Genomic DNA, 27,325 nt, shown 5'->3' with positions numbered 1-27,325 from the left:
GTTAACTGTTAGGTTGCTGCCATCTTGTGGTGAGTTGTGAAAGTGACAGTCTATATTGTTATTATGCGTAGCACCAGCTCTGAGAACAAGAAGTCAGTGGTATCATAAGGTTAAAGGTTGTCTCACATTAACGAAACTTCAGACACAGAATGGTGAAGTGATGAAGCTCTTTTCGAAACCCCCTTGTAGTGCTTACATCCCCTTGACCAAAGATGACTGTTGATGTAACTGCAACGCGAACTGCGCATGAGTAGTTCCTCCTTCGTCACTTCCTGTCGTTGTTTTGCTAGAGTGTAGCAGCGGACGTGCAACTTGACAGGTAAGAACAACATGTACTTTATATATTATAATCCGATTAGATAGCAGATATATATTTTTTAGATTTTGTAGAAAGAACATTCACATGTTCGTGGTTGTTGGCTATTTTTGTGCAAGGTGATCTCAAGGAGATATACAGTACTGTGTGAAAAGGGAAAGTGTCAAAATAAGATATGAGCTGAGTGGACACGAAAACAACGTGCTAACAGTAGCAGCTAGCTCGTTAGCCGTTTTGTTTTTGCCGATCCTGTATCACTATAAGACGGCTTGTGTTTGCTTGTTGTTGGGTTACTTCTGAATCACGTTGTGACAGACTTGACCTTGGTGCTTTTGCTTCCCCGTGAAACATACGTAATCATTACATCATGTCAGCTGCCATCTAAGTTAGGCCAGCAAACTTAAAGTTAGCTCAAGCCTGTTTCCATGTAAACATTAAGTTTGGGGTATACAGGGTTGTACAGTTGTTGTTGTTTTTATCTGACAGGTTAAAGTTAGAAAGCAGGCGGAGACGAACCACAATGTCCAGCAATGTAAGTGACATAACAACCAACTTGCTCATCTGAAAGTCAGTCATTTTTCCAGCCTACTGCTTTCTCTCATAAACAGAATTTAAAATGTCTCATTCTTTTGTTCATTTATTTATTTATTATTTAACTGTGTATTTGGCCAGTGCATCAAGCGTTATGTGTCAAAGCTTTTCACTTAGACTGACTCCATTACATCAGCAGAGAATTGGCCATTCAACAGTAGTTGTATAAGTAAAAGATGAATCGTGTGTATAAATGTTCCTGGCTGTTAACAGATGCCTTTTTTCATATGTAGGTGCTGTGTGGTCGAGGCAAGTTGGTCTTCTCTCAGACTGCTGGCTATCAAGCATTAGCTGCTCTCCGTGTGGGCAGAGCCAGACCCTTCTCTGCTGCAAGCTCAGATGAGCCTTATGTAGTTGTATCACCCACAGATTCAGGTCAGTCCAGTAGTAAATGTCTTCCTAATTTCTAACAGGCTTTGATTTAAATCTGACGACAGGTTTTGTCCCACATCTTAGTTTGCTGTTTTGTCTTTTGTTTTTCATCTGGAGACAGGATGGCCTGTCAAACATGGCAAAAGGCAGTTTTTAAGGATGTGGTTTTCAGCAGCTTTTTAACACACACACTCAAATATAACTGTTATGTCCCCTTCAGGCCCCAGGACTGTGTGGCCTGATGAGAACATGGGACCATTTGGACCTCAGGACCAACGCTTTCAGTTACCAGGTAACGCTGGGTTTGACTGCCACTTGGAGGGCATTGGGAACCAAAAGAAGACTCCAGTCCACAGGACGGTGCCTGATGTACTCACTGCTCCAAGCAGCACAGAGAGACAGCAGTTCATACTCGCCCAGTTTATTAATGAGTTCCATGTAAGTTTTTGAAATTTTCCTTGCAGCACAGCTGTAGCTGCTGTTGAGGGCACTGCAGTTATATTGTTATTTCTTACTTATTTTTATATGTGAATATGTGAGTTTTAGAAACATGGAGGGACTCTTAAAGCTAGACCTTATAAAATGTTGCCAATGATCCTTTTATGTGTAGACTGTTCATGCAGCACAGTCCAGTAAACTTCAGTTTAAACTTCATAAACATGGCTTTGCATGTATTTAAAGAGATTCATGTCATGAGATATGAGTGAGAGTAAATGATTTCACAACCTCAAAGCTGCTTTGTCATTGTGTATGTGTGTGTTTGCTCTTCAGGGAAAGCTTGGTCCTATTTCCACAAGAGTCCACAAAGCAGAGCAGTACTTTAATCAGGGAGGCACAGACTGCTCTGTCAGTTCCTGCCCTGAGCTGTTAAAGAAAGGTATGGGGATGTTATTATATCAGTTCACTCAAGCAAATTCATCTTATAAACTTGTATTGTCTGTTAATGACCTTCGAGTAACAAATCTTTGTGGTTGTATGTGTCAGATCTTGAGCAGCTGTTCCCATCAGCCCCCGTCACTCCTATTACAGTTGTGACGATCACACAGAAGAGCCGCCAGTTTGAGGAGGCGGCAGAAGAGGACAGAGATCAGCTGCTTCACAGAGTGAGTCCTGTCAGAGATCATTTTTGTTGTCATAAGTCTGGATTTGTGATGGTATTTTTTAACAGCTGCCAACTGCGCTTTCTCACTGCAGTTTGTGAGCGGTGCAAAGGAAATGTGCTTCTCTCTGTGGACTGCAGGCTACTGGGCAGACTTCATTGACCCAACAACAGGAGCAGCTGTGAGTTTTCCTCTGTGTTCAGTAGTGATTCATTGTACTAGAAATGCATCAACTGTGAATATTGGGGAAATTTAAACTTTGTATTTTAGCATTATGACTTTACGGACACCAATGTCCATTTTCCACTCAAGAAAAATTCATGTAATGTAATGTAATGCTTCTGTTAACCTGAAGTTGTGCAAACCCGTAAGGTCTTTTTCCTTGTTTTCCACTGTGTTATACCAACCAGAATGCTTTCAGATAGATTATTGAAGCCTGCTGTGAGTATGCTGCAGTCCCGTGCATCACCATTACGTTTATGTTCCCCGACAGTTTTTTGCATCTTCATCGAATCAAACCACACTCCGAACGGAGGACGAGCTGAGACATCTGGGCTTCCACATTGAAGTGTCAGGCTCCTGCACGGTAATTCGCCACATCCTAAGGGGAACACCTTTGTTTGTGGGGACTGTTTTCACCAATGCACCTTCTCACAGTGCTGCTATTGCAAGACTACAAGGACTTTCAAATGTACTTGATGATGAGGAATAGGATTTTTTTTTATTATTATTCCACACAACTAAATCCAAACACAAGGTCTTTATTTATGGTTTGAAGAAGCTTGAAACTTGATGTATGGTAGTGTTGGTACATGGATGTGCAGAGGTTGTAATAAGGACTTGACTCTAGGACTCTAATGTGGACGTCGACATTGTGCCTGTCCGATAAGAGACGTCAACCCTCCTTATCCTGCACTACATTCAGGGAGAAACACATTCTGTGCAGTGGGTAGGGTTCTGACTACAAATAAAAGACTTTTCAGACTGAATATCTGTTATTTGAAAAGTCTGTAGCCAATGTTAACACTTTAGAACGTGTCATCATCTGTGTTTTATGACATAAGCACCATGGATTTGAAATGGAAACTGCCAAAACTTTCTCAGGCAGCTGTTAGTAGCTCATGTGAAGAGATTCAAACAACAACTTAAGAACTAAAAAAACTAGTACAGCATTGTTTTTCTGTGTCACATGGTGTAAAGAAATATGGATACTGTTTCAGTTGAAACACCGCAGCTGTGAAAGTTAGAAATCTTGAATAAATCAAATGACTTCTCATCAAGCTGCAGTGATGCTCTGTTTTCCTGGAGCTTTCAGTGTCAGCTTCTCAACAGAAATGTTGAGGACCACGAGGGGGCTGTTCCCATTACGGTAACTTGGGATCACATGATCAGCACTCCAGTTATATCAATGATGATCATGGATCAGTTAAAAGTGTATTTAAATTGAATTGCAGCATCAGGAAATGTGCACATTGAGTCAAAGCTGCTCCACCCGTTGAGTGCAATGTTCCTTTATATCCAAATATCCAGTAAGACTTTTGTCTTATTGAGTATTTGATTTAATCAGCCACAAACCTGGTGTGTGTCCTACCTACTGTATGTGTGTGCACTGCTAAAGTCAGCTCGTTTATGTTATAATGTGAATAAAACAGCGATACTTATTTTTCACCAAATCATGGCTGATTAGATTTACTGCAGACAGTCTGGCGCACACCTTTTTTTCAGTCATCATGAAGGTTGTTTTTAGGTTGTACCAGACTCATTTTATGTCAGACTCTGGATATAGTCAGTACTTCTCCAGCTGCATCTGACACATCCTATTCATATCAAAAAGTGGATAATACAATAAAAAAATGAATACAACAAAAAATGGAAGGGAACATCCTAAAGGTGGCAGGATGCTTCTCTTCCCTCTGTGGTGATGGTGCTGATTCAGTCTCCAAACTGAGGACCTCACAGTGAGATACTGATGTGTTTGGACTAACTTTGGTCTTGCCTCTGCTGAAAAATCTCTTCAGTTTGGTTAGGTTAGTTTTCCTGAATCTTTGAGCAGCTGTGCTTTTTATGTCCTGGCAAGAGCTTCTTCAAAAGCCACATCACTGGCCACCGTGGCAGCCTGCAACAGCTTTGCAGATCCAAACTCTCGACAAAGGTTTTTGTAGACTGTGATGTGCACACTTCCAATGGTCTGTGGGAGAGTGGATCTTATTTCTCCCACAGTCCTCTTTCTCAGCCATTCCAGCATACTATCAAAGTCCACGTTGTGTATTGATGTCTGGGTGGAGTGAGCAATGTGATCCAGAAGCTTGAAGAGAAAGACAGTGAGAAAGGTCTTCTCTTGCTCCCACAACTGCTCCTTCTCTTCGGGACTGGCACAACACTTTACACTCAGACCATCTTCCTGCTCCTGCTCAGCCTGCGAGGAGAAACTTCTATGAAATGAATCATAACTTTCTGAAGAACTGGTAAAACACATTATGCTGTGACCACTGGAAGGGAAAGTTATTTCCTGCTCCGATTCAGGTGAGATCTCATCGCTACAATCTGTGCAAAACTTAGCAACATCCATCATGTTGTGTGCCCTGGAGTCCTTGCTTTCACTCTCACTGGACAGAAATTGTTCACTCTCAGGTGTTGTATTCAGATTGCTAGCTAAATGTTGTAATGTTAGAATGATATTATAAAATATCTTGTGAATATCATTTGTATTGTGTTTTGTCAACACAGGAGGCTTGGAGGTCATTTCAGCCAGTGAGTCATTTGCCCTTAAAACGAAAGTTGATGACCTTATTCCGAAGTGGCTCAGTGCTTTAAAATGCTGAAGAATAAACTGGAAAATAAGAAAACTGTAAATAATAATAAGAATAATAAACTGTGAAAACACTGCAGAAAAACTTAAAAAACTGAAAGAGACACAAAGTGATAAATGACTTCAAGGTTTGTATTTATTTTGTGTCCATATTGTTGAAACACCAACATCAGTCATCAGTACACCATACAAAATATTCTGCAAATGTTTATTACATACAACAAACAAGATGGCTGTGAATTTCCCAAGCAGTTTAATGTTGACAAAACCACAAAATTACAAACTGCAGTGGTTAAACAATAGCAGCCCCATATTAATACTGACATTTAGTATAAATAAATAACCACAAAATGTTTGAAAGGAAGAAGTTCTCTAAATGGAACGTGGCGCAGTGTTGACATGCTTGTTCAGAGTTAAACCGCAGGATACAGTGAACACAAATCCCAGGTGTGGTGCTACATGCACCAGATGTGTTAACCAGCACCAGCAGCACTGAGTTTCCCTTTCAAACATGTCCAGCTGTGAAGATGATGATGATGATGATGATGATGCAGCTCAGTGTCGCAGGATGAAGCCTTCTGCTCGAGCTGACCAGAGGGGAAGTCGAGGAGAAAATGGCGCTGCTCTCGTTTCTCGGCACCAGCACGTTACAGATGTTCCCTTCACAGCAGGACGAGCACACCTGAAGGATGAGATTTAAGTAATATGAGTATCAGGCTGTGTATGCTGACGAAGTTTAATCCAGAGGCTCCACGTACCTGATAACCGTTATCAGTGACATCAGCGCAGCCGGTAAGCAGACAGTCCTGCAGGGCCACACAGCGCTTGGTCACGGACACACTGTCTCCTTTGTTGTCCATCACATGGAGTGTGTAACAGTATCTGGTATCTGGAAGACATGACCTGCCTTCATTTCTGGATTATTTTACCACCTCCATCGAAGAGCTTGATAATAACGGCATAAGACTGATCCGCACCAGGCCTAAAACAACAGCACCCCTGTGATGATCCTGAGGACAAATTATTTCTCCACCTTTCATCAACACTTTAACTGAAAAAGCTTGCTCATTTAGGTCAGTGTGCACCCAAAACGCACTGACCCAACATGACAGGAAAACAGTGACCTTTAACACTGAGTTTATTTAGTCAGATTAAAATTTTACATCAAATTAACTGACTTAAATTCTGAAATTTAGGAATAACTTTTTTTTGAGTGAACGCAGAGACAAGGGTCCCCACGTTTGTATGCTGCTCTTTCAACACTCGTATTTCATATTCATTATTGCCTGGAACTACATTAACAACAAGAAGTTAGCTTTGGAGAGGTATGTTTTTAAAAGTTCAGAAGTCGGTGAGGAAAAAGCTGGCCTTACCTTTTGGACAGTAAACATCCGGCGCCCAGCGATTACACTCATAGTTATCTGCAGCGTCTTGACATGTGAAGCACTTGAAGCCACCAGGATGAGGTGTAGCTGTGCAGGACGGACAGACAGACAGACAGACTAAAGCACTCTGACTTTGTGATGTCTGATAATGATATTCATATTTTAAAATATGTTACATCACCATTGAATTAGCACTAACTAATATTTGGGGGTTTGCATACTTTTACATGCATTTGGTTACTAAAGCTCAACGCGCTTGTGTCTTAGAAGTCGGTCGCTTCAAGCAGAACAGGCCTCTCTGGAGCCTCACCACCGCACCTGTCCGAACTCTTTCAGTCTGAGATGAGAGATCAGCTATTTCCCCCTTAACACCTTTTCCATCTCCGGTATGCGTTTGATCCAGCGGCAGCTTCGTCTGGTTCACACATGTCATGGAGAGACCACTTTGGTAGCTGCTGTTTTTCAATGGAAAGAGAAACCCCGCTTGTCTGTGTTGTTGCTGCCCCTGTGAGGCAGCTGGTGGACCAGCACTGTGGCATGTTTCGTTAGTGTGGTTGCTCAGTCACACCTTATTTATTCTTTATTAATGTAATTGCTTTTTCAGTCAGAAAAGTAAGCAAGCTGAAGCCTGCTGGCATGATGCTGTGACCATCTCTGCTGTTCCTTTGGAAAAACAAAGGCCGCAGTCGTACAAAACACTGTTTACCATTCTCATGACCAGCGTAGCAGATGTTGTCAAGTTCTCACATAAACGATTTGTTTTCCAGACAGAACGTCTGAATAATCATCTGTTTACAAAAACGCTCTGACAAACAAGGAGTTGTTTGGCTTTCCCCTTGGCAAGAATCATATCTGCACTGAGAATCAGGCTGTATTTCAGCTCGGACAGCTAACAGGTCTCGGGGTCAGCCACTTTTCAAAGGCAGGACAAAGCCTGTTACTCACCAGACACTATCAGAAAATGGAATGTAAGAGGGTAACTATGAATGAATAAATAAGTGGATTGAAGAGCAAATTTCTGGATCTAGTCGGGACTTAAACTAAACTAAATGGGCATACAGGTTTCACTGAGCTCAACTGAGACTTAGACCTGCTGATGAGCCTAAATGAAATGTGAAGGGCCCACCAAACTTACTACAATTCATCCTGAGGGGGCTGTCTCTACCAAATCTGAGATATTTTCATCTGGACTGACATAGAAATTGCCATGTAGTTCCTGTATGTTTACACTCAAAGCACACATTATTCAGAAACAGCAACATTAAATAAATAACACATTATGTTCCTACTTGAGGGATGCAGCATGATGATATCCATCATGGTGAAGTCACGTGACTGGACAGTTTTCAGCCAATCAGCAACACTGATCATTAGCAGGACCCAGGCCACTGTTGGCCAGGCCTCCATCATCGGTCCAGAGGTCTTTCATGCACGTTTCTGTTTGGGCAGGAGATCACTGCGACAGAGAGAAGAAACAGACATCACAGGGTGCTTTAAATTAAATGACCGGGAAGGGTACCTTGATTTAATTTAATTGAATCAACCAGTGATAATCCAAATTTCAGAATAAGAATAAGAAGAATACATTGCATTATTTTACACTGAAGACTTACTGACTGACTTACTGACTTTGTAGTCTCATGTAACTGTGCTTATTTCTGGTTGCCTATTTCAACAACCTTGATAAATGGATGTTAAATGAATATAAGATTAAATAGATGAGCACACAAGTACGTATATTACATGTGTAATACATATTCTCCAGTCACAGTTGCTGTGACTGGAGAATATGAAAACTAATGTCTTCTTGAAAGAAGACTTTAAAGGCTGACACGGGAAGGAATAGTCTATAAAAGAGATCAGCTGTGTGTGCTGCTGCTGCTGCTGTGAGCCTGCTTCATTATTTAAACGTCAAAAGGAACCCAACCAGTTGACTCTAAGCTTTAACACCAAGCATTCAGTTCATCTAATATAACTGTTAAACATGGTCACTTTTGACAAGAACATGAGTTATGTTTCAGTCACAGGCCCCTGCTGCCCTCTGGGAATTCAGCCGTTACTCCTCGCTCGCCAAATGGTTTTTTTTCCTGTCATGCTATGGGTCATTCACTAGTAAAGCCGAGTCAGCAAGTCTATTGTCTTTTCCTGACTCCTTTAAAATTAGAAATTGCAACAGCAGGTCTGCTCAAGGAGGAAATGTCCCCCTCTAGACCTTCTTTACTTCCAAATCACTTCCTTAGATAAATAGATTCACTGCCCCATTAATAAATTGCCCTTTGTTGGCCCTTAAGAGAAGGAAATTAAAAGTGGAATTGGAGACTTCTTGAAAGCGGAGCCATGCAGGTCTAATGTATCGCTAACAGAAATGTTAACCTCAGAAATGTCACACTGAAAAATCACATGAATGTTGCTCATAAATGACGCACAAACCTTCTTGCTTCTTAAAATCCCTATTACATTGTAACATGAAACTTTTATTAATGACTCCAGCATTAGTGATGATTACTTGAGGCCCAGTATTTGGACCTGATGATGGTGGCAGGTCAGAAGTTAACATTAGCTGACATTGACATGCAGACTCCTACTGCTCGTGTAGCTAAGAGGGGAAAAGGCTGTAAGACCTGTAAAACTCCAGCCTGAGGTAACAGGAGTTTACAGTGAGGATCAAGAGTTCTTTTAGAAAACGCACATTCCTAGTTAGGAGTCTGATTTTGTCAAGGAATTCAAGAAATATCCTCTGAGATATTAATCTTTTGAAACATCTCTAAATCAGGTGCAACTCTGCTCATCTTTACGCAGCAGGAAACGGTTTGGTTTCATTCCAGACTCCAAAGGAGGATTTAACAAGTCAGTGACAAACAAAATACTGTAGAGAATAACTCTCTGACATGAACGTCTCTTCACAGCCTCAAGGGCTGAACCTCATTCAGGGTATCTGACAGCTTCGCACTTCAAAGAGGGCATCATTTCAACAGCAGCAGCAGATCAAGCAAACTTTAAGAGGGGGTATTCCTGTTCACAGAGATGTGAGTGCTTTTACTCTAATTCACAGTCTCTGAGAGATGACACCTAAGGGCCTCTGGTTTACAGAGACTTAACTCAGTAACCCATTATTTTCAATTTTAACAATCTATCAAACATACAAAGGCTACCCTGGCTTACATTATTATATCATTCATGACAAATTGTTGGTAACTGTCACTTGCCATTTTACTGACAACAATTCCTGTTTCACTGTAAGTTGTTTTTCCTTGATGACATCTAATGGTATTCAGTTACAGTCCAGCTCTCAGTCCTCTGTCGCACATACTCATCTTAGATCCACTGAGATGTCAGTCAGTTAATTAAATTCCAGATGACCTGGTTTCGCCCCTGAACTCACATCAGTAGATTTGTGTACGATCGGCGCTGAGTTCAGATGCCCCTGACTCTGTTTAATGTTTTATCCCCAGGCGCGGTGCTTGTGGTTGTAAATGCTTGTTTATTTTGCGTTATGCACGCCCCAATAAAATTCATCCATGTCTTTGCTGCAGGCTGAGTGCCCATACTGTACAATATTGTATACAGCATACTCTGAATCTTGGTGTCAAAGTCTGATTATTCAGTCATTTATTCAACTAACTGAACATGTTGGCAGCGTACTATGAAGAAATTTACATGCTACACAACATATCAGAACAAAATCACTTTGGACGCTTGATACAGTTATTCACTGAGTAATCAGTCGATTCATATTAATCGCCCGTGTCATTTTTAACGCAGAAGTGCCGTGTTTTCACTGGTTCCTGCTTCTCAAACATGACTATATAGTGTTATGTTGATATGAAACTGAATATGTTTTGCATTTTGGACCCTGACTTTGACAAAACAAGACATTTCACAGTCTTCTTCTTCTGTAATAATTTTTCGCTCATAGAAAGCTCTCACTGAATTTCACATGCTAACTTTTAATATTGTATTATTGATATAACTGGAGCCTCCTCTTTATATCTGCATGTCTTTGGACCATGAGAGAAACTGACTACACCGCATTACAGACTGGACTAATTAAATGATAGAGTATTACTTGAAATGACTCAGAGGGGTCTTTCGGTCCATGGGCTTGCATTCATTAGAGCACCAGTGCTACAGTACAGCTCATAATGATATGCTGCGCGCTGAAAGGAAAACTTGAGATTAGCTCTCCAACTTTGAGCTGTCTGATGGATGCACGGAGTAAAATTTGTGTTCAGTCTGAGAGGCAGGAGTGGGGGATTAGCGACAATGGCTCCCTGTTACTACTGGAGAGGGATGGAGAGGGTTTATATGACTCAGGGTTCAATCGGCACCGACCAACTCCTTCGGGTCCCAGTTAGAAGGCCACGCAGGGCTGAAAGAATCTGAAGGAGGGTCTCCCCTGACAACTGGGGATCAAGTATGCAGAGTGTGAGTGTGAGAGATGATGAACTGTGCAGCTTCTCACTGATATTATTGGTGATGTGCCGTAGGACACGTCCACAGTGTTTTGCACATGTTACTGTTACAGTAGTACCCAAAAAGTAGTTCTGTACTGTAGTTTCAGGCATTTTGTCCTGTGTGTTTTTACCCAGAAAAGAAGGACAAAAGCTCAAGAATTATATTTAAAATACTGTTTGACTCATGACCCTGCCAGTGACCTCTTCATACCAGAGGTTTATCCGCTGAATCCAGTGTCGTAAATCACTCAACGAACGTTCAGAGCTAAGTTGTGTTTTTCTTTTAAAAAAATACACCTGAATTAATGACAGGACTCACCAAGCTTGCATATGTGAAAGGTGAAAGTAAAGATTAATTTTCACAAGTGAGAGCACATTTTTCACACGTCGCCATGCATTTTCACCTTCTGTCTGCAGGCAGTGCTGTGCTGCCTTCAAGTACTGTCAGATTTATCAAATTTTTATATTAATGACTCAAAACACTAAATATTGGAAAGTCGTCTTTATCAAAATCTGCAATGTAACTACCGGTAAATGTTTTTGTCTTGGACGGTGTGGCTTGTTTAGACTTGTTTCATGCCGTGCGTGCATTTTGCCTCAGTCATTCTGCTCCTGCGGAAAAGTAGCTTTAGTTTTAAAGCTCTACTGGCTTATAATTTTTTTTTAACTGAAACGTGCACTCAGGTTTACGACTTCGAAAGTCTGGCGTTGTAAGGAGCAGGATGAGGAACACATAAAGGCAGGATTACTGATGGACCAGAAAGAGAAACAGAAATGGTTAAAATAGCCCGAGGTCTCTGCAGTTGTTCAGACCCATTCATTGACTTGAATGCATCACATAGTGTACGGTAAAACAACACAGACAGCTTTAGGAGAAAATCTGCTTGGTTAGGCCCAACCGACAAAGCAAAACTGAATGTTAAAAAAACATCTCTTGAATGAACAGAAACTGATCTAAGCCGTTGTAGGTGGCAAAATAAATAACAAATTTGAACTATTTGGTTCCTTAGATGAAAGATAATTTCTCCACGCTGGTCATGTGTGTGAAAAGAGTACTCTATTAAGATTTAGGCCACCAGGATTGCCTTTGAAGTTCAGCCGATATCCAGCAGCTCAGTTCTGTCGAGCAGACACATATGGCAGGGGCTTAACTTGTGTTACACCGCTGCTAATGTCTTTCAGTCAGAGATACATGACTGCACTGGAGAAAGTGCTGCTGAATTCTTGTGTCTTAAGCTGTTTTACACTTCACTGATGACTGATGCACCAAAGCACAGAGTATCACAACTCAAACATTTAACTGGACGTATATTTTAGGTGTTAACTGGTTGGGTTCAGCCTCCAGCCGTGCACACAAATACACAGTCTGCATCTCTAAATGGGTTTACTGAGTCACTTCATGCCTGTAAGATTTTTATGAGGTCCTCGCTGAGCTGGCATGTCATAAAATGCCTTCTTTTTATGCCGTCTTATTTTATACAGATGGAAAAGGTCCCAGCAGAACAGTGGCTCTTAATAAACTCGTATATATATGCCTAAAGGTGAAGTTTTTTGTTAACCTGAAACCACACTCTGATTTTGTATATGAACTGACTTCAGCATGACAACTTCAAACCAGACTTATAAACTGTACTTAGTTACATTCCAAGTCGACCACCATGTAGGCTACAACACCGTGAATAAGCCTTCACGGACACCACGGTTATAATTAATGCACAGTGTAAATAACTCCAACTGCATACATGGAAACAAGTGTTTAGATACAGTAGGCTTCAATTAGATGACATTACAAGAGAAATACACACTTGTGTCAGCGTGCATAAGATTAAAGATCAAATCTCAGCCACTGCACATTGACTGAAACAGCATTAATAATTCAAAAGCCTATTTCTGGGACTATCAGAGCACTGTAAACACGTGTCATTAAAAGCCTCATCTGTCTCAGACAGTGTCACAGCACTGACCTGGAGAACAGACACATGGAGACAGACACATCCTTAATTAGTGCTAAATAAGCGTCGTTACGGCTCGCTCGCATTCACACCGACTTTAACCTGAATACGTCCACATGTGCAGTAGCTACTGTCTGAGACAACTTACCCGATTTGTTTTGTTTTGTTTTTTATCTCCCCCCTCTCGATCAGCCCGCAGGAGACTCGCAGCCCGACCGTCCGCAGAGGAAAACTCAAACGGTCCTGTGCAGCTCCGACTGAGGGAGGCGGGTGCTGCAGCGTCACCGACGCGTCACTGCTGCTCCCATCAGCAACGCTGCCGCTGGACCACCGACTGTGGAGCCCGTCAGTCAAGTGGAATGGAACTGGGTAGAAATACTCAAGTGTACATTATACTTAAATTAGGTACGAAAGTGCTACTACTGTTTTTGCTGCTTAATACTTTTAGTTACGTTATACTTCTAAGTAGTTTAACCTAATAATACACCAGAACGTTTTAATTGGCATATGTAAGTAGTTCCGTCTTTACATCGAAGTGATAAACACGTGAATGCATCAATAATTATAATCCTGTCATATGATTCGGAAATGGGTCATTCTGCATAGTGGGTACTTTTTACCTTTGCTACTTCAAATACATTTTCTACCCTGAGATATTCCTTTTAATTAATGAATTGGTTGCTAAATTAATCCAAATACCTCAGCCACATTTACTTAAAAGAGTAATACGTGATGATGACAACCAGCGCTTTAAATTAAGTAAAAAAAAATAAAACAGGTAAACTATGGTGTTTGTGTAGCACTGATTGTCAGTTTAAAGGTCAGTCCTCTACTCTACAAAGTTGGCTTTTTACTTAAAAAACATACGATATAAAGCAATATAAAAATCAAAGAATATTCTACAATAATATAACACTTTGAAATGACCTGACAGCGTTTTTCACTCTGACAAGATTGACTTGAGTCTGTGTAAAACTACTGTAATGCACATAAGTCAATTTTTAATATTCAAATGAGATATGACATAAAAACACAAAAGTTCCTGGTCAGCAGACAGATAATGCACTGCTTTATGCTGCACTGCTCGACTGAGTCTCTCACCTTATTTACAGCCATCAGTGCAGTGTGCAACCAATACATATTTCACCAACATAAACTTAATTAGGACTAACATCAGTGTCTTATATGTAAAATTAATGCCCGAGGGCTCCGGATCAAAAGAGATCAAACGGCAAATCTTCGCTGCACTATAATGAGCATTCATTATTTATGCAGGCAAATTACAATAAGACCCGCTGAAACTTTGCATGCCCTACAAAACTGCTTGCTTATTCCCATTCCTTGAGTGAAGCATATGGTATGCAGTCTGTGTGGACAGACTCATATGTAGACTCATCAGTGACAGGCAGCAGCCCTCTGACCTGTCTGGATATGAGATCCCTGACAGGAAGGCAAGAAAGAAGACAGCAACCCTTCAGGCCTCTGTCAAACAGAGGAATTTAAATAGCCTGTGCACACAGATGTGCTATAGTATCTGGACAGATGGCTGGTCTGTCATGGAAAAAGCTTTCAGCAGCACCTCAAGAACCTGCACTCAGATCACATGACAAAAATGGACAGCAAAAGACATATGGGATCAGTCAAAATATATGTTCATGTTGGAAATGAAAGATGAGGGCAGTAACAGATCTCCTCCTTAGTTCATGTACGACTTAGGATGTTTGAAGGGTACATTGGAGCCCACTGTGCAAACTGTAATAATTCAGTGAGTGGCAGAGTGTGTGTTTTAAAGGGGAAGGAGAAGTGAAGATACACTGTGGCTCTCGATGCAATGCACTGCGGTTTGCCTGTTAGACATCTTCCTGGAGTCATAGTCTTCAAATTATAGCGCATTTCTTTGTGTAACTTACACTTTGACTTCTAAAGAAATCTCTTATGTCCACTTTTCTTTTTTTTTGTATCCTGGCTGCGCCTAATTGCGTTAACAAACGTTAACGTTAATGGAAATGAAACCTCTGATATTATAATCCTTCCAGCTGACGTGACCCAGGCCAGGCAGAACACCCAATTTACAGTAGCAGATTAACCTGGACTCCTGACGGCAGACGAGCAGACCGGTGTGCAAGCCAGGTGGAGTGACAGCGGGGACGGCCAATCACACGAGAAACGGCAGAGCCAATCGAGGAGCTTGTGGGCGGTCAAAACTACAGGAAACAAACAGGCCGACGCCGTTTTCCGCGTGGTCCTAGTGCCTAGTGTGTAGTGCAGCGACCAGTCTCTGTTTACTATAGTTTAACATTGTTTTTGGACGGTACAGGGGGTACAGGGGGCCAAAACGACCTTTTGAAAAAGTGCAGGGGACATGTCCCCTGTGCGCCACCCCACCCCCCCCCACACACAATTACGTCTGTGGTTGGATGAACAGTTGGAATAGGGTCACAAAGATCCCGGCTGGTGTCCAGTTTATCTGATTACGTCCCTGAATCCGGGAAAAAAAAAAGGTGCGCGCGCAGCCGACGCCATCTTTGAAATTCAGCAGGTGTATTCAATCAGTGTTGAATCGAACGCGTTTTCTTCCATGCTGGTGCGGTTAGAGTGCCATTACACAAAGTGTTTTTCCTGAACATGGCTAACCGAAATATGCAACAAGCGGCCACACAAAGTAACGATTCGCCTCGACCAGCGAAACACGACACCGACTCCCCGGTCCCGGAGCAGACAGAGACGAACAAAGACAACCAAGCGCCTCCGCAGCAGCAGCAGCAGTCCCCGGCAGCCGAAGAAACGGAAGGAGCCGGGGAGGCAAGCCAAGAATGCCCTGCAGAAATGACTCTGGATATTACAAGTTTTCGAAAGCCCGGTGAAAAGACGTTTACCCAGCGCTCACGACTTTTTGTTGGGAACCTACCCTTGGATATCCCGGAGGAGGAGTTCAAAAACATGTTTGCGAAATACGGGAGTATCAACGAGGTTTTCATCAACAGAGACCGGGGTTTCGGCTTCATTCGCTTGGTGTGTACAAAGTTGTGCAATTGTATGTTCCATTTTTCTCTAAATTGTATTTGTAGGACATGGGAAGTGTGTGAACGAACTATTGTGTTGCGGAGAGATGCTAGTTGCTATGTTAGCATTAGCACAAATTAACGGTTGACTCCTCATTCCAGTTGCATGTTTCCGCAAGGTCCTGGTGCAAGTCAAGTAGCTTTAATTGAAGACAATAGTTATAATATGGTGTATTCACCAGCCCTAAACTCCGTGGGTTATTATTATCCTTTTCATCTCTTGTCTTCCAGGAAACTCGGACACTGGCAGAAATCGCTAAAGTCGAGCTGGATGGGACCATGGTGAATAATCGACCAATCAGGGTCCGCTTTGCTACACACAGTTCTGCTCTCACAGTGCGCAACCTGTTGCCTGCAGTAACAAATGAGCTCCTGGAGCAGGTAAAGTGTATGAATTGTGATGAAACTTGAGACACTGAGACAGTTTTACTTCCTGTATCTGCTGCTCTGTTGAATTTCTAATTTCTGTGCTGTCAGCGATACTAAATGTGAAAAACCACCTTCTTCCATCAGGCGTTTTCTGAGTTTGGACCGGTGGAGCGTGCTGTGGTGGTGACTGACGACCGTGGCCGTCCCACTGGGAGGGGCATTGTGGAGTTTGCAAACAAAGCAGCTGCACGTAAAGCCCTGGAGCGCTGCACGGAGGGAGCACTGCTGCTGACCACGTAAGGAGTGTGGGGATGAGGTGGTTTGGAGCAGTGAATGTGGAGAACAGGGCTCGAAAGTGTGACGTAGTGGAGTGTTGTGGGCTTTGTGGGCAACTGAAAAGTGTGTTTACGCCGGCTGCTTGCGTGACGCTGCCCTTGTGTTCTGTTGTTTTGTTTTAACAAGTTAAAGCATGGTGCAAACGTGCTGTGGCGTTAACTGCCACAGTCGTTCACATGATTGATTGATGACATGATTTGCACTTCGGCAAAACGAAAAAAAAACATGGGGTGAGATTTTTCTCATTGCCAACGTGGAAGCAAAGCCAAGGACCTCGGATCTGTGAGCTAACAAGGAGACGGCGGATGGCCTGGGTAGCAGCCGTGAGACGACCAAACATCACTGTCAACGCAATCACCTGACACATGTTGGCGTGTTTTTCTGAAAATAAAATGAATGGCTGGCTATCGTCCTCTGCTTATTTCTATTTATCTTTAACATGTCATTGATATGTCAGGCTCAGGAAAATGTGCCTACACTTTACAAAGAAAGTTAATAAAACTATGCCTGATGGTGATGGTAAATATTGTAGTTCAGTGGCAATATATGAAACTATATTCCAAATACTTTATTTGAGCCATCACAAGTCCTCTGTGAGATCATGACATTTACTTAAGCAGTAATGTCTGAACACTTGTTTTAAAGTCGATTCAGTTTATTACAAACATTTGTGTAGTGCAGTGACTGTTGAAGTTCCAGTAACAGTGCAAATAAGGTGCCAACAGATAAATAACTACAAATGAAAATACAATGTGTAAACCCAGGTAAATATCACTGCACATGCTCATGTGGATCGATTGCACCAATTACCAATTTTTTCGAGGTACAGAGCCTTTGGAACAGGGTCCAGCTTGTCTCGATACGGTCCATTTTCGTGGGGTAACACTCTCTCGCAGCACCATGTCTAATGCGAAGGGATGTAAATAAAAATACTTTTGCCTGCAAAATGGCGACCGCAGCACACAATGCATTGCGAGATCGCGTGCCCTTTTGAGCCCTACTTGCAGGGGTTACATGAGTGTGAAGCCTCTGCGTCCAAACTTAAAGGAGTATTTTGCTCCAAAATTAAAAAGGCATATTTAGAATGAAATAACCATTCAAGAAAGGTGGTTTTATTTTCAGTTGCTCAAATGCATGACTGACAATCGCTTTATTGCCTTGTCAGGTTTTAATAAAGTGGTGTTTTCCCATTTTTCAGCACACCTTGTCCAGCCATTGTGGAGCCTTCAGAACATATTGATGATGAGGATGGACTTGCTGAAAAACTGCTGCAGAAGATTCCAAAGTACCATAAGTAAGGGGTGTTTTTTGAAAGTTTTAAACTCCACCATGCTCAGTCTGCCACTGAAGTCACAAGTTGCGTTTACCCACCCCCCAGAGAGCGAGAGCAGCCACCACATTTTGCTCAGCCCGGCACATTTGAGTTTGAATACGCATGTCGCTGGAAAGCTCTTCACGAGATGGAGAAGCAGCAAAGGGAGCAGGTGGACAAGAACATTAAAGAGGCCAAAGAGAAACTGCAGGCTGAACTGGAGTCGGCCAAGCATGAACATCAACTCATGTTAATGAGACAAGGTGGGCACTGTAGGTTTTGTTTTGGTTTTTTTTTGTCTCATTTAAATTGTTTTTTCCTTCCGTTTTTTTTATTGCTTAAACTGTTGCTTGTGAAAATTTGGTGATAAGAGAATGATCATATTGATTTCTATCTGTCCTCAATCCTTCCGCTTATTGATGTTGCCTTTCTCCTTGCCTGCCCCCTCCCTCAGATCTAATGAGACGCCAGGAGGAGCTGAGGAGACTGGAGGAGCTCCGCAACCAGGAGCTGCAGAGACGAAAGCAGATAGAGATGAGGTAAGTGAGACAACTGTTGAGAGTCTGCTTCACATATATTGTTTTGCTGCTAAATCCTGTAATTTAAATTTATTTCAGGCACAGATTGATTATTTTTAAACTCCTTTTGTCATGGAGTTCTGACTGCACAGGGATTTTACTTTGTTATGCTTTTGTGTTTTGTTTTTTTGCATTATTGATTTGATATGATTTTTATTGAAGACTATCCCGCTTGAAGACGAATTTCTCTTTGCTCTTTGTAGGCATGAAGAAGAGAGGAGGAGGAGGGAGGAGGAGATGATGAGACACAGAGAACAGGAGGACCTCAGGCGCCACCCAGACGGCTTCAAACCAAACTACCTGGACAATGTGAGTACGAGAGGACATAAATGCAGTCAGACATAACTAAAAACTCACAGAAGCTTGTACAATTATATTTGCACTTTTGATTATAATATTTTACAAACATCTGCGCTCAGTGGTGCAACAGGACGTAGTTCATCCTCGACCAATACGAACCGATCTCCGCTGTTCGTCACACATGTGAACGGCAGATTATTTGCAAAGTTTAACCATCAGTGTGAAATGGTTTTTCAGCTTTTGTTCATTTTTAAAATAATACCATAAATATTGATGTGGAATTCCAGTGAAAATAAGACGGATGCGTTCTATGTTTTACTCTGAAGTACAATTATTGCAGTAGCCTGTTGTGATAGGCCGGTACTCATGACATGTAGCCAATCAGAAAGTGCTGTGAACGCAGATGTAAAATACTACTGTAAATATGTGCTATAAAACAACCTTTCTCTCAGCTTTGAGCAACACCTCAGCATACTTTTCAATTCACATACGAAAGATCAAAATAAAGTAGAAATATGTGACGTAGGAATACGTGATGAGTGTAGTTGCCTCATCAGATGTAGATTGTTTTATTTTTTCCACCAGTTTACCATCTGATTGATTTTGTTTATATACAGTCGGTAGACTTAAAACGGAATTATTTAGCAACATACGAAACTACAACAACATATAGTGCCATAAGAATGATTTGCAGGAAATGTTTTTAAAAATAGAAAGAAAAAAAAAATTAAAGTAACTAGTTTCACTTTTCCTTTGTTTTGAATTTCTTGGGTTTGTTCCGGCACCTTAGTTGGGTTACAGGGATCCCTTAGTTTGCTTAGTTCCTCATACTCTTGTAGCAGCTTTCCTTAGTTTAGAGGAAGTTTAGAGGCAATGTTTTCCACCTTTTTGATTATTTGTGATGACCTTCCTGTATTTTGATCATTGCGTTCAGGCTGACTTGGCAACACACGACTATAATACTGTGGTTCATGGTGTCAAACTATGAGACAGCCCTAGCACTGATGCTGACCTCAGATCCCAGTATGTTTTTTATCCCTGTATGAACCTGGTTGGCTGCCAGAACAATGGGAACCCTTTGCTAGGCTCTTCATAATGCCAAAAACAACTCTAAAATATCCATCCCTTTATTTTATTTTGATAATACTGCTTGGTTTCTGTTTCCTTTTCTTTCTGTGCGTCCTCTCTGTGTTTCTGCTGTGGTTAGCGATGCAGAAGTGACTGCTACAAGATTCATGCAGCGCAGTGACTTATAACTTGTATGTCAAATAATTCCCACAATTAGTCTCGTCAGGGAGCACATGTACTGGTAGTTTTCAGTAGGATTTACCAAAAATTTGATTTCTGTTTAATGAGTGTGTGTTTGTGTGTGTGGGTGGGGGCCATGCATGTTGTCATGATGTTGTTGTGCATTGATATTATGGAAGACCTTACTAATGAGTTCAGATAACCCTAAACCTCTCTAACAGAAATAGTCTGACCTCCAGACTGGTTTTCTTTAGGACTTGAAAGGTGTGTAATTTAATTTACATTGATGTTTCCTTTTTTTGTTTTGTTTTTTGTTTGTTCCATTCTCTACACATAATAAACTATGGGATGTTAGACTCCTTCATGTTACTCATAACTGTTTCACTCAAGAGCTAAATTACTCTCTCTGGTGTTAGTTTGTGGTTTTGCTTTCCTAGAGGATATTGTTGAAGAGAGACGACCCCCCCAGAACATAAATCCTTTGTGCTGCCATCTAGTGCTTAAAGTAGCTGCATTGTATTTTCAGCATGTTCATTTTACCATTTTCCTTCTGATAAGTACAACATGTTGGCCTTTGAACAGGTGAGTACATAAAGAATAGAAATGTTGAACATCACAGTATTTGCAGTAATTTGACATTTTCCCTCGCACTTTTCTTGAAGTTTGGTGTGTGGGGGGGGCAAAATCTACCATTGCTGTGCAGCTTTGTCACTCAGTTAAACTTGCATACCTGACCATGGGTCAGTCACCTGATCGTGATGTATGTGAGCGTAAATACTTTTACAGGCATGTGAATGTCAACATAATGCATACATAAATGATAATATATGTTTGCTCATTATGGTGAGTTGATGCTGAGTTTGTGTGCGAATCAAGTGTATCCCTGAGAGTGTCGTGAGATTATTTATGAATTTACAGATAACGGAGCGTCTGCGGTTTTGTGTGTTTGGACCCTGACACACCAAGTTGACACTGTCAGACTGGTCACTCAGTAGCAGTGTTATGTCCAGCACCATCAAGTGCATCATCTGCGTTTATTAACAGATGTTGAATTTGCATCAAAAGGAGTCGCGAGTTTGGTCTGGTTCATCTTTTCCTTTTGCATTCGGCTTTTCCTCCATCAAACACGAAGCCCTTGGGCTGGCAGTACCAGTGCAAAGCAAAGCATTACCGTTCTGATTCGTACTGTTTATGTAGTGGATAAGGACTGTTTAAACAGTGGAATGCTGGGGATCAGGCTGCAACTAAAGATGACTTTTATTGTCAGTCATCCGATTACGTACAATTAAGCAATTTTACCGTTTAAACCATAAAATGTCAAAAGTGTTCATCACAACTTCCCAGAATCCACAGTGATATCTTCGCTTTACTGTTTTTGTCCAATCGACAGTACAAAACCCAACGACTCCTCATTAGAACTCCCAAATGACAAAGTAAAGCCACAAATCCTTATATGTGAGAGGCTGGAGCAAAGCAATTTGGCCACTAATTTTCTTTTGATCGTCTTATCATTGCAGTTCTAGATGGGGAAGACTGTACTCCATACATGCTGTAGCCTTTGCTGTGTGAGTGTGAGGTCTTAGTTGCAAATTTCTGTCTACTTGGTGTGTCAGGGCCCTGTGTGAATGAGTGAGTATAGTGAATATGTTGTACTTCTAATTTGTGTGTCTAGAAGCTGACAAAAAAAATGCTTTTAAACTCAAACAGGCCAAAAGCACATGTGAATAAAATAGCCTAAAGCCCATTTAATGTGGCTTATCTACTCACAGTTGATGTAGGCTAGAGTTGCCCTGTGGTTTCAGTAAGCATGTCTGTGACCTGTAACTCCACAGACCAGCAGAAGAGAACATGTTTTGCTTTGCCATAATTTAAGTAGAGGCAAGAAGGCATTGAATCTTAAAGTATACAGTTTCCATCCGTATTAAGAACAACTGCATTCCATAAGAGCCACAGGCAACTGAAGTCGCTGTCTTCAGTTTTGTGTAGAAAAATTAATACTTCTACAGTGTAAGGCTTTGTTTTTTGTTTTTTACAGTAGGCTATCCCTTGAATATTTGTACTTTAGTTCAGTTTTGTTCTGAAGGCTCTTCTTCACTTCTTGCAGAGAGAACAGGAAATGAGAGTGGGTGAGCTGGGCCCTCGTGGACCAATTAATATGGGAGGTACGGGCATGACTGTAAGGACTGGTTGATACAAAACCAGATCAAGTGATGATGATACATGAAATATGACTGCCTTAATGTCATTTAATACCATTATTTGTCTTGCATTCAAAGTGGCTCCTTTTCAACACATTTCTTGTGAAATTATTTTGTGACCCTTTTTTGGTCTAAATTGGACTTACTTTGGATGCAATGCAAAGGAAGAAAAAGACCAGACAACATGATGTCCATACTAACAAGAGATACAGTATGTTGAATGAGGTTGTTCTGTTGGGGCTATGTTTTATAGTTTGAGAAATACTTTGGCCCTGAGCTCTCCTCCTCGGTTGTATGCAGATCCAAAAAGCTTCAATAATATTGTACATCGAATATTGTTACGGTGTCCTTAACACTTAATATTTATTTGCTTATTTTTTAAGTGAATCATGGCAGGAAATAAGAAACAAAACGCAAAGGCAAATGTTTGTCCTTGTGGACCTATGCGCTCCACAAAAAGTACATTTAAATTTAAATTGATCTGCTGAGTGCAGGACGAGGGGCCAGGGCCTGATGTTTATGACCATAATGTGGGACAGATTATTCGAGGTTCATGGTGATTCTTCACCACGTGAACATTGTAACCCAGGATTGCACATCATCTCTGTAAGCCTAACTGCTGTGTTTCATTTAGGAGGATGAAGGGAGGTGTGTGTGTGTGTGTGTGTGTGTTGGGGGGGGGGGGGGGGGGGTGGATCAGGGAGTGGTCAGTTATTTAGGAATATACTTTAAATGATTTTGTGTCTGTTGATAATCACCGTATTTGTTTTTAAGTATGACAAGTGTAGGTAATTTACTCTGGTCTTTCCTCTTGGTAGTTTTTTTTTTCTACAGTAATATTTATTGTGAGTGTGTGTATCAGTGTGTGCTGTAAATTTGTAAAATTGACACGCCAAACTCTATCATAATTTCAGTGTCAGATTTGGAAAGTTATGTCCACTAATTTTAAATGGTCTGCTGACTAAATCATGCAGTTGTAGATGATTGCGATTTATTTGTGCAATTAAAGTGTTCTTAACAGAGCTACTCGTCTTTTTTAGTCACGTTGATCAGTTAGATGGATAGATGACTTTATTCATCCCAGAGGGGCTATTAGGTTTAAATTCAATTAAATTAGGTTTGCAGTTTAAGAGCATTTTACAATTGCTACCATTATAATGCTTTATTTGTTAATATCTGTGAAGGTGATAAAGTGAAGCAGAAGTAGGTGGAGCCTGGAGCGTCCCCATGCAAAGCTACACTGTTGCCATGATTTCTTTCGTCCGTCATTGTCACACCAGTGCTGCATGTGGAGCCGTTCTGCACACAGTTTGCTGACAGATCTGTAGTTTCTTCACAATGTGAGCGACTTCTTCAGTGTCAGAAATTTATATCTCCAACTTGTAATTCCGAGTTGGAGGCTAATGTTCGTGGTTGTCCCCGCTCCGCTGCTATGAATGCGCTTTAGGCTCTCCGTCCAGAGAAAGGTGGTTTAAACAGTATTTTCAACCTCGCATATCCTTTCTGTGTCCTGTTTACATCAGACACATTGTAACACGTTGACATGAGGTCAGTCGAAAGACACATAAATCCATTTGTAGTTTGTAGACCCGTGTGGTGGTGATCGAACCTGTTACGTCTGTGCAGGAGTGACTGCTTTTGGAAATGATTCAAGGCTGTCTTCAACAGTTCTGTTAGATGCTCCAAGGTGATGTGCAATCCAAGGTTTAGTTAGCAAAACATGTGCATGCTGGCACTTGGCCTCAAAGTTTAGGAGTGAAAACAAGGACCTCTCATTCTGTTAATTATTCAGTCTGCTGTCTCTGTTTGTTCTATTGCTAAAATAAGACTTAATGTCTACTTTGACATAATCTGCAGCCTGTTTACCGCTTAAAATTAACGTTGGTTTTTGGTTGGGTTGGTGTCATATCGGGGTTTTGTGAAATTCTTTGTAGAAGTGTCTTTCAAATGAGTACCGGTTATAATCGTCAGTCTTCTTCAGATGACAGAATCATATTAGCTGTTGACCAAAAGCCACCGTTAACTTTAAGTTTGAAGTTACTGAGAATAGTTCAGGCGTTCAGCTGCAGTTGTTGCGGAGCATTGGGTACATTATGATGACCAGCCAAATGACAAACCAATACTTCGTTGTTTTGCGTGTAGATGGCTATAACCAGGTCTCTCCGGGGCCCAGTGGTAACCAGGGTCAAATGATGGGCATGAGTGGAAGGGGTGGAGCCATTGGCCCAGAGGGAACTACAAATTTGGGGACACCATTGATGTCAGAAAATGGAGCCATGGTAATGTATCAGGAAAAAGAAGCTTATTTAGTCTGTCATTGAACACGTTTTCTTTAAAGAATGAACCGCGTGAAAATAAATCCATTTTCTTTGGAGGGATTGCCATTTAAAATAATGATAGTGTTTCAAGTTTTGAAGGACTTAAAATGGATCTGAAAACTGTAGATTTAACTAATAGTCTTGTTCCTTTCTCTCCCTTTTGTCTGCTTGGTTCACTCGACTTTCACGCTCGGACGGTGACACTTCAAATCTTCGAATCAAACTAAACCCTGACCGATGAACTTTGAAAACTCCAACAATCGTTATTTCAATCTCACACCGTTCTCGTAACGCTGACCCCGTGATACCGCAGCGAAACGATAGATGTTCACAGGGTGGATCAATGGGGGGTCGACCAGAAGTCGAGTCCCCAAAGCAGCAGCAGCAGCAGCAGCAGCCGCAGCCGCCGCCATTGGGCCCTCAAGTTGGACCATCCCCAGGATTTGGTAGGGGGAATCCAGTAGCGGGAGTCTTTGATGGGCCAAATAACAAGCGCCGCAGATATTAACTTCTCTGTAAACACAGAGACACAATTACACGGGTCTTTATTGTCGCCCCAGCCTGAGAATTCTTTTTCTATTTTATGTCGACCCATTTCCGTTCCTGAGGCTTGGATATGTTTGCTGAAAAAAATGGCACAGGTTGTTTTGTCAGTTTTGTACATATTTGTTATTTGAATTTTTCCTCTAATGCAGGTTTATTCTGTGTACAGGACATTGCTTTGAATCTCCACTTACCTGCAGTGTTTATACATAAAATTTGTCACAACATATTTTGCTCGTATGTTTTCTGAAATGATTTGTGCTTGTTTGTGTGCGGAAGATTAAGGTTTCATCGCATGTCGAGGGAAAGGCCTTTGTGATTTGACAACTTTGTAGTTGCCTCGGATACGCTTTATTAACTTGCTGTTGGGGATTGAATTTAATAAAAGATTTAGATTGGATAGCTTGAACACTGTCATCTAAAACTGAAAAAGAAGTGCAACACAAAAAAAGTCCTACTGTTGGAAGTGAACACCTTAATATCTACATTTTGTCTCATGTGCCTCAGTTTGTGGATATTGTTGTCCTCCTTTTTAAACATCCTGTTACTCTACTGTAGCTGTACTTTACTGTTGCTCAGTCATATAGTAGGTGAAGGTTTTTACAGCTTCAGTGCATCATGTATTTGATGGATAAGAAAAATAAAAAAACTAAAACTGAGAAATTGTGTCCCTTTTGTGCTTTGAAACATCATTTTCTGCATAACTTTGACTGTAAGTGCTGTATGTACATTCACACACCCAGTGCCTGACTCTTGTAAGCTTATAGCCACTGTCCTACTCAGCTTCATCTGAAATGGAAATCCTGTGCATCTCTTGTGATAAAATGAGGGAAAACAGCTGCGTGATGTTAAATGTATAAGTGTTTGTGACAGGTATCATCATAATCATCATTTCTGTAGAGCAGATACTGAGACAGTTTCAGGTCTATACTTCTTACTTGCTGGGTTGGTGATAATTCGAGGCTCTCAACTTGTTAGGTCTATGGACAGTTATTCACTTTTATTTGGTGTTTAAACAGCAGTGGGTCACATGAATCCCAGCTTTGCACAGATTTTCTATCAAGTAACTTTAATTCCTCCTTTTAATGATAAAATAGGACATGCATCCTAACCTTTTTAAGCCTCTTATTTTTCTAAACAGCCTGTATGTCCTCTGCTCCTCATAATATCTAACCAAAACAGTGTTTATTTTGGGAGCAGAGTGTTATAGCATATCGTGTATGAACCCCACAAAATGATTCTGCAAACAAAACCTAACAGTAGTAGTAGTATTATCAGTAGATACAGGTTAGAATCCAAGTTTGGATCATTTACAAACCTCAGTTAAACCTAACCCTATCACCAGACATGGATGTTTATCACCTCAAAATGTCTTCTTACAAGATATTTTTTTTGTGGAAAAATCACATCAGAAACCCTATTAGTCAAAGTGTTCCATACACATCTTTAAGCATGTCTGCATGGGATCTTTAAGTAGAAACTATAGCATCTACATAGTGTTTTGTGTGGGTGTGCGTACTGCATTTGTGTGCATGTTGAATTGGTACAAAGCAAACGGTGGTCCTGGCTCCCTGTGTGCTCTGTTTCCCCGGATCTGATAAACCCTGACCAGGTGTCATGGAGTCTAAAGAATAGTTTAATAACAGGTAAAGACATTTCATGTTCTCCTTTGTTGTATTCTTGTGTTGTAAAACACACACAGAGTACTTGTGCACACTTCATTTGAATTACCTTCCCGTTTCACCTGCCTTTCTGTGTGTGTGTCAGGCGTACGTGACAAATAGTTGGTTGTGAATGAGTTATCACTTTGCTGTAAGAGAACATCACCCAGTTTTACTGCAGTCTCTGTGAAGTTGACTTTGTGAAGCGGTTCAAACAGGGCACTCGCTTTTTTCTTTTTTTTTTAATCATGTCAGACCTAATGAAGTGAGGGCATTGCAGCCCCTTTTGTGATCAAATGAGAGACGACGGCTGTGTGATACTAAATGTACAAATGATTGACATGTATAGTAAGTGATTTCTGCACAGCAGATACTGAGACCGTTTCAGATCTGTACTCCTTACCTGTGCTGGGTTGATCGT

At 41.2% G+C, this 27,325-nt stretch overlaps 3 protein-coding genes across 4 annotated transcripts; 2 read left to right on the top strand and 1 right to left on the bottom strand.

Moving 5' to 3' along the window:
- The first annotated feature begins 205 nt into the window (after window positions 1–205).
- mmadhca (metabolism of cobalamin associated Da) lies at window positions 206–5,076 on the top strand. Its single transcript, XM_046382597.1, has 8 exons — window positions 206–319; window positions 803–848; window positions 1,141–1,282; window positions 1,500–1,717; window positions 2,051–2,156; window positions 2,264–2,382; window positions 2,474–2,560; window positions 2,873–5,076. Exons 2-8 carry the CDS (start codon window positions 837–839, stop codon window positions 3,089–3,091), a joined length of 903 nt encoding a protein of 300 aa, XP_046238553.1. The 5' UTR covers window positions 206–319; window positions 803–836; the 3' UTR covers window positions 3,092–5,076.
- A 230-nt stretch (window positions 5,077–5,306) lies between these two features.
- On the bottom strand, window positions 5,307–13,230 carry LOC124055633 (ly6/PLAUR domain-containing protein 6-like). The gene is made up of 5 exons (XM_046382598.1): window positions 13,128–13,230; window positions 7,863–8,029; window positions 6,562–6,660; window positions 5,947–6,077; window positions 5,307–5,870 (listed from the first exon to the last, which is right to left on the bottom strand). The coding sequence occupies exons 2-5, from the start codon at window positions 7,981–7,983 to the stop codon at window positions 5,694–5,696; spliced, it is 528 nt and encodes a 175-aa protein (XP_046238554.1). The 5' UTR covers window positions 7,984–8,029; window positions 13,128–13,230; the 3' UTR covers window positions 5,307–5,693.
- A 2,239-nt stretch (window positions 13,231–15,469) lies between these two features.
- Window positions 15,470–25,906, top strand: pspc1 (paraspeckle component 1). Of its 2 annotated transcripts, none has more exons than XM_046381974.1 (10): window positions 15,470–15,991; window positions 16,273–16,422; window positions 16,555–16,706; window positions 17,945–18,040; window positions 18,125–18,330; window positions 18,513–18,597; window positions 18,840–18,945; window positions 22,289–22,346; window positions 24,525–24,661; window positions 25,014–25,906. In XM_046381974.1, exons 1-10 carry the CDS (start codon window positions 15,605–15,607, stop codon window positions 25,206–25,208), a joined length of 1,572 nt encoding a protein of 523 aa, XP_046237930.1. In that variant the 5' UTR covers window positions 15,470–15,604; the 3' UTR covers window positions 25,209–25,906. The 2 variants fall into 2 exon arrangements, with proteins under 2 accessions (XP_046237930.1, XP_046237931.1); XM_046381975.1 differs by having other exon boundaries at window positions 15,473–15,991; window positions 18,125–18,321.
- Window positions 25,907–27,325: the final 1,419 nt, after the last annotated feature.

This window comes from Scatophagus argus, chromosome 24 (genome assembly GCF_020382885.2).
Source record: "Scatophagus argus isolate fScaArg1 chromosome 24, fScaArg1.pri, whole genome shotgun sequence".
Taxonomy (NCBI): Eukaryota; Metazoa; Chordata; class Actinopteri; family Scatophagidae; genus Scatophagus; species Scatophagus argus.
This window is presented reverse-complemented; position numbering and strand designations above follow the sequence as displayed.

Coding starts and splice junctions, on each gene's coding strand:
- mmadhca (XM_046382597.1), top strand. Junction 1,283..1,499: donor TGTATCACCCACAGATTCAG/GTCAGTCCAGTA, acceptor TGTCCCCTTCAG/GCCCCAGGACTGTGTGGCCT. Junction 2,157..2,263: donor CCCTGAGCTGTTAAAGAAAG/GTATGGGGATGT, acceptor TGTATGTGTCAG/ATCTTGAGCAGCTGTTCCCA.
- pspc1 (XM_046381974.1), top strand. CDS start 15,605: ATGGCTAACCGAAATATGCAACAAGCGGCCACACAAAGTAACGATTCG. Junction 18,041..18,124: donor AAGATTCCAAAGTACCATAA/GTAAGGGGTGTT, acceptor CCCACCCCCCAG/AGAGCGAGAGCAGCCACCAC. Junction 24,662..25,013: donor TGTCAGAAAATGGAGCCATG/GTAATGTATCAG, acceptor GTGATACCGCAG/CGAAACGATAGATGTTCACA.
- LOC124055633 (XM_046382598.1), bottom strand. CDS start 7,983: ATGATGGAGGCCTGGCCAACAGTGGCCTGGGTCCTGCTAATGATCAGT. Junction 6,078..6,561: donor GGATGTTTACTGTCCAAAAG/GTAAGGCCAGCT, acceptor CATGTCTTCCAG/ATACCAGATACTGTTACACA. Junction 5,871..5,946: donor TCACTGATAACGGTTATCAG/GTACGTGGAGCC, acceptor CTCATCCTTCAG/GTGTGCTCGTCCTGCTGTGA.